General features: G+C 40.1%; 1 protein-coding gene across 1 annotated transcript in view; it reads right to left on the reverse strand.

The window, feature by feature from the left end:
• Positions 1–276: 276 nt before the first annotated feature.
• sh3gl2a (SH3 domain containing GRB2 like 2a, endophilin A1) overlaps positions 277–5,712 on the reverse strand; it is a 30,152-nt gene continuing 24,716 nt past the window's right edge. Inside the window, exon 9 of the mRNA XM_060873259.1 lies at positions 277–1,208. Coding sequence (XP_060729242.1) covers positions 1,012–1,208 — 197 coding nt within the window. The 3' untranslated portion in view covers positions 277–1,011. The remainder of the gene's footprint in view (positions 1,209–5,712) is intronic.

Genomic DNA, 5,712 nt, shown 5'->3' on the forward strand with positions numbered 1-5,712 from the left:
CAAACTCCACACACACAAGGTGGAGGCAGGAATCCCCCCGACAGGTTTAACACTGATTAATTCTGTAAATGCCAAAATATGTTGATTAATGAATCCTCCAGCACAATACAGAATAATACTATTGACTTTTTATATTCTATTATTCTAGAATTTACTGTGATCTAAAAGATACAACCTGCTTCTTATTTTTATTTCATTTGCATTATTTCTCTGAAGTAAAAGAGATGAATTATTATGAATTATGGATTATTAAAGAAACAGCAGGAGACACTGACCTTCTCACTGTGTGTTTATTAATATTAACATGTCACAGTCTCAGTTTCACATTACTGTTATTGTTGGTGTTTAATACTGTGATTAAATTCATCTTTAGGATTAAATAAAAGTTCCAGCCGTGTGAAACGTGTTCAAGTGAAACTCAGCATGCAAAAAGAAGAAAATAATAATAATAATAATAATAATTATCATTATTCATCACTTTCATTGATTCACATTTCATTTACTGTTCATGTACTAAATCATAAATGTATTAAAATAATCATTTATAACAGAATTGACAAATATTATAATAATAGAGCCTTTTCATAGTTAAAGATCAGTGGAGCTCAGAGGGGAACACAACACATCAGCTGTTTCTCTGCAGGAGGTGACGACGGTTAGAAATTTATAACAACACTTTCACATCACAAACAAAATCAAAATGGAAATAATAAATTTCCTCTAAAGTGCAAACGCTTCTTACATCATGCACAAATACGACAGAGAGAAAGAAGGAGAAAAGTGAAATAGAAGAGTGAAAGAAGAGAGAAACACAAAGACAGAGGAGAGAGAGAGCAGGAAACAAAGGAGAGAAAGATCAGAAACCTTCAGAACACAAGAGAGAACAGAGAGAAACAGGGCAAAAACAGAAAGACAAATATTCTTTCTTTCTGCTCTAATGATCGCTCTGATGATATTTTTCTCTCTTTCCAAAGAGAAGTGCACGTCAATAGTTGAAGGTTCAGGATGGATTTAATGTGGCAAAGCCACCATGACATCAACATAATTAACAGGGAAGAATCCTGATTGGTCATTTACTGACCCTTCATACCAGTTCTCATCGATCTGATTGGTCAGCGTGATGATGTCACCCTCCTTAAAGCCCAGCTCTCCCTCGTTTTCTGGATCAAAATCATACAGCGCGCGACAACACGGATGATCCAGAGGAGCTTCAGAGAGAACGAGAAAGAGAAAGATTGAGGTCAGCAATGTTTGTCATCTCATCATCATGTCTTCTGGTTGCAGAAGAACAGCTCTGTAATATGTCTAACACCTGTGTATAACCTCTGTAACACCTCTGTAACACCTGTGTATAACCTCTGTAACACCTGTGTATAACCTCTGTAACACCTGTGTAACACCTCTGTATAACCTCTGTAACACCTCTGTAACACCTCTGTATAACCTGTGTAACACCTGTGTATAACCTCTGTAACACCTCTGTAACACCTCTGTAACACCTCTGTAACACCTCTGTATAACCTCTGTAACACCTGTGTATAACCTCTGTAACACCTGTGTAACACCTCTGTAACACCTCTGTAACACCTCTGTATAACCTCTGTAACACCTCTGTATAACCTCTGTATAACCTCTGTAACACCTCTGTAACACCTCTGTATAACATCTGTAACACCTCTGTAACACCTCTGTATAACCTCTGTAACACCTCTGTATAACCTCTGTAACACCTCTGTATAACCTCTGTATAACCTCTGTATAACCTCTGTAACACCTCTGTAACACCTCTGTAACACCTCTGTAACACCTCTGTATAACCTCTGTAACACCTCTGTATAACCTCTGTAACACCTCTGTATAACCTCTGTAACACCTCTGTAACACCTCTGTATAACCTCTGTAACACCTCTGTATAACCTCTGTATAACCTCTGTATAACCTCTGTATAACCTCTGTAACACCTGTGTAACAACTCTGTTATACTTCTGTAATACCCCTTTAACAACTCTGTAGTACCCCTGTAACAACTCTGTAGTACCCCTGTAACAACTCTGTAGTACCCCTGTAACAACTCTGTAGTACCCCCGTAACAACTCTGTAGTACCCCCGTAACAACTCTGTAATACCCCCGTAACAACTCTGTAATACCCCCGTAACAACTCTGTAATACCCCCGTAACAACTCTGTAATACCCCGTAACAACTCTGTAATACCCCCGTAACAACTCTGTAATACCCCCGTAACAACTCTGTAATACCCCGTAACAACTCTGTAATGCCCCGTAACAACTCTGTAATACCCCCGTAACAACACAACTCTGTAATGCCCCCGTAACAACTCTGTAATACCCCCGTAACAACTCTGTAATGCCCCGTAACAACTCTGTAATACCCCCGTAACAACTCTGTAATGCCCCGTAACAACTCTGTAATACCCCCGTAACAACTCTGTAATACCCCGTAGCAACTCTGTAATACCCCCGTAACAACTCTGTAATACCCCCGTAACAACTCTGTAATACCCCGTAACAACTCTGTAATACCCCCATAACAACTCTGTAATACCCCCATAACAACTCTGTAGTAGTGTTAATTTCGTCACCTATTTTTAATTTAGTCTTAGTCTTGTGCCAAATGTCCTTGTTAGTTTTAGTCATATTTAGTCATTCACATCTCTTTTTTTGTTAGTCTTAGTTTTAGTTGACTAAAAGTCTCGTCATTTTAGTCTAGTTTTAGTCAAAAAATTGTAGCTTGACCACATCTGGAATCTATTGTAAGAATAAATACAACGAGGCCTCATTAAATGCAATAATATCAGGAACACAAGTGTTATAGTGTAAATAAATAACTTGATGAAAAGCCTAAGATCAAAACTGTAGGGGTGTGTGTGTGTGTGTGTGTGTGTGTGTGTGTGTGTATATAAATTACCGACTTAATGTAAGTTATACATGATATTACACACACCATTATTGATGATATTTGGAGCAATATTACATGTAATTGTTAAACTTGATTCCTTACATATACATTTGCTTTAAAGCCTAATTATTGATTATGATGTGATTGTGACAGGGGGGTGGGAAGAGGTTTCAGGTTGGGGGGTAAAGAGTTTTTTCTGTCACCACTTTTGAATAAGAAACAATATCAAGGCTATAAAACTTGTCAAAACTCCGAATCACAAAAGTATCAGTGAGAAGTTGAGAACACGTTTAAACAGTGCAGACACTCGAACTTGACCACATCACATTTACTTTATTCATACTGCTTTATTACGCCTGACTAGACGGTGGACTTGTGCTCAGGATTATTTATGTATTTATTTATTTATTTATTTATTTATTTATTTGAGCGGCGTGTTGACGAATTCTTTCTACGCACACACTATTTTATTTCTTGATAACAGACCGCTGCGAACTATAACACACCGTTGCCATGAAAAACAGAGCGTTGCCATGGACACACAGGATTCTAACCGTAGAGACGGAGCGCACTATTTTCTTTAGAGGAAGCAATACAATCGATTTATTTGGTAGGTAACAATATAATAATCGGGATCCGCTTCGCGAACCTGTAACTTGAGCAACAGCGAAGCCGCGAACTCGTGCTGAATATTTTAAAGGTGTAACAGCTGATGAAAAAGCAGAGACAATTGTAGACGAAAATGAAGAGAGATTTTATCTTAGTTTTTATTTTATACAAAACATTTGTCAACAATAATGTATGTTAATTTAGTCTTAGTCAGTGTTTTTGGACAGTGGTGCAGTCTCGTCATCGTCTCGTCTTAGTCATGAAAATAAAGGTTGTTGACGAACATATTTCATCTCGTCTCGTCTGACAAAATTAACACAACTCTGTAGTAACTCTGTAACAACTCTGTAATACCCCGTAACAACTCTGTAATACCCCATAACAACTCTGTAATAACCCGTAACAACTCTGTAATAACCCGTAACAACTCTGTAGTAACTCTGTAACAACTCTGTAGTAACTCTGTAACAACTCTGTAATACCCCGTAACAACTCTGTAATACCCCATAACAACTCTGTAATACCCCATAACAACTCTGTAATACCCCATAACAACTCTGTAATACCCCATAACAACTCTGTAATACCCCATAACAACTCTGTAGTAACTCTGTAACAACTCTGCAACTGTTCTGTAATAATTCAGCAACACTTCTTTAACACCTCAGTAACAGCTATAATACATATGTAACTCCCCTGTAACAGTTCTGTAAAAGCTCTAGAAAAGCTCTGTGATCACTCTGTGATACCTCTGTAACAGCTCTATAACAGCTCTGTAATCACTCTGATCACTGTGATACCTCTGTAACATCTCTGTAACATCTCTGTAACAGCTTTATAACAGCTCTATAACACATTAACGCTCTCACAACAGCACTCGCTACAGCACTCACTAATGCTTTCACAACAGCTCACACTGCAGGTCTCAGTACAGCTCTCACTAACACTTTCACGACAGCTCTCAATACAGCACTCACTGCAGCACTCACTAATGTTGTCACTAAAACTCTCACTACAGCACTCACTAACACTGATAACAGCTCAGACAGCTCAGCTCAGTTTTCATGACAGCTCTCACTAAAGCTCTCACTAATGTTGTCACTAAAACTCTCACTACAGCACTCACTAACACTGATAACAGCTCAGACAGCTCAGCTCAGTTTTCATGACAGCTCTCACTAAAGCTCTCACTAATGCTCTTACTACAGCTCACACTAACACTCTCACAATAGCTCTCACTGCAGCACTCACTCCAGCACTCACTGCAGCTCTCACTACAGTATTCACTACAGCACTCACTACAGCTCTCACTGCAGCACTCACTGCAGTATTCACTACAGCACTCACTACAGCACTCACTGCAGCACTCACTACAGTATACATTACAGCACTCACTGCAGCACTCACTGCAGTATTCACTACAGCACTCACTGCAGCACTCACTACAGTATACATTACAGCACTCACTGCAGCTCTCACTACAGCTCTCACTACAGCACTCACTACAGCACTCACTACAGCACTCACTACAGCACTCACTACAGTATTCACTACAGCACTCACTACAGCACTCACTGCAGCACTCACTACAGCACTCAGTACAGCTCTCACTACAGCACTCACTGTAGCACTCACTGCAGCACTCACTGCAGCACTCACTGCAGCACTCACTACAGCACTCACTACAGCACTCACTACAGCTCTCACTACAGTATTCACTACAGCACTCACTACAGCTCTCACTACAGCTCTCACTGCAGCTCTCACTACAGCACTCACTACAGCACTCACTACAGTATTCACTACAGCTCTCACTGCAGCACTCACTACAGCACTCACTACAGTATTCACTACAGCACTCACTACAGTATTCACTACAGCACTCACTGCAGCACTCACTGCAGCACTCACTACAGCACTCACTACAGTATTCACTACAGCACTCACTGCAGCACTCACTGCAGCACTCACTACAGCCCTCACTGCAGCTCTCACTACAGCACTCACTGCAGCACTCACTACAGTATTCACTACAGCACTCACTACAGCACTCACTACAGCACTCACTACAGTATTCACTACAGCACTCACTACAGCACTCACTACAGTATTCACTACAGCACTCACTACAGTATTCACTACAGCACTCACTGCAGCACTCACTACAGCACTCACTACAGTATTC

Source organism: Tachysurus vachellii, chromosome 6, assembly GCF_030014155.1.
Source record: "Tachysurus vachellii isolate PV-2020 chromosome 6, HZAU_Pvac_v1, whole genome shotgun sequence".
Classification (NCBI taxonomy): Eukaryota; Metazoa; Chordata; class Actinopteri; order Siluriformes; family Bagridae; genus Tachysurus; species Tachysurus vachellii.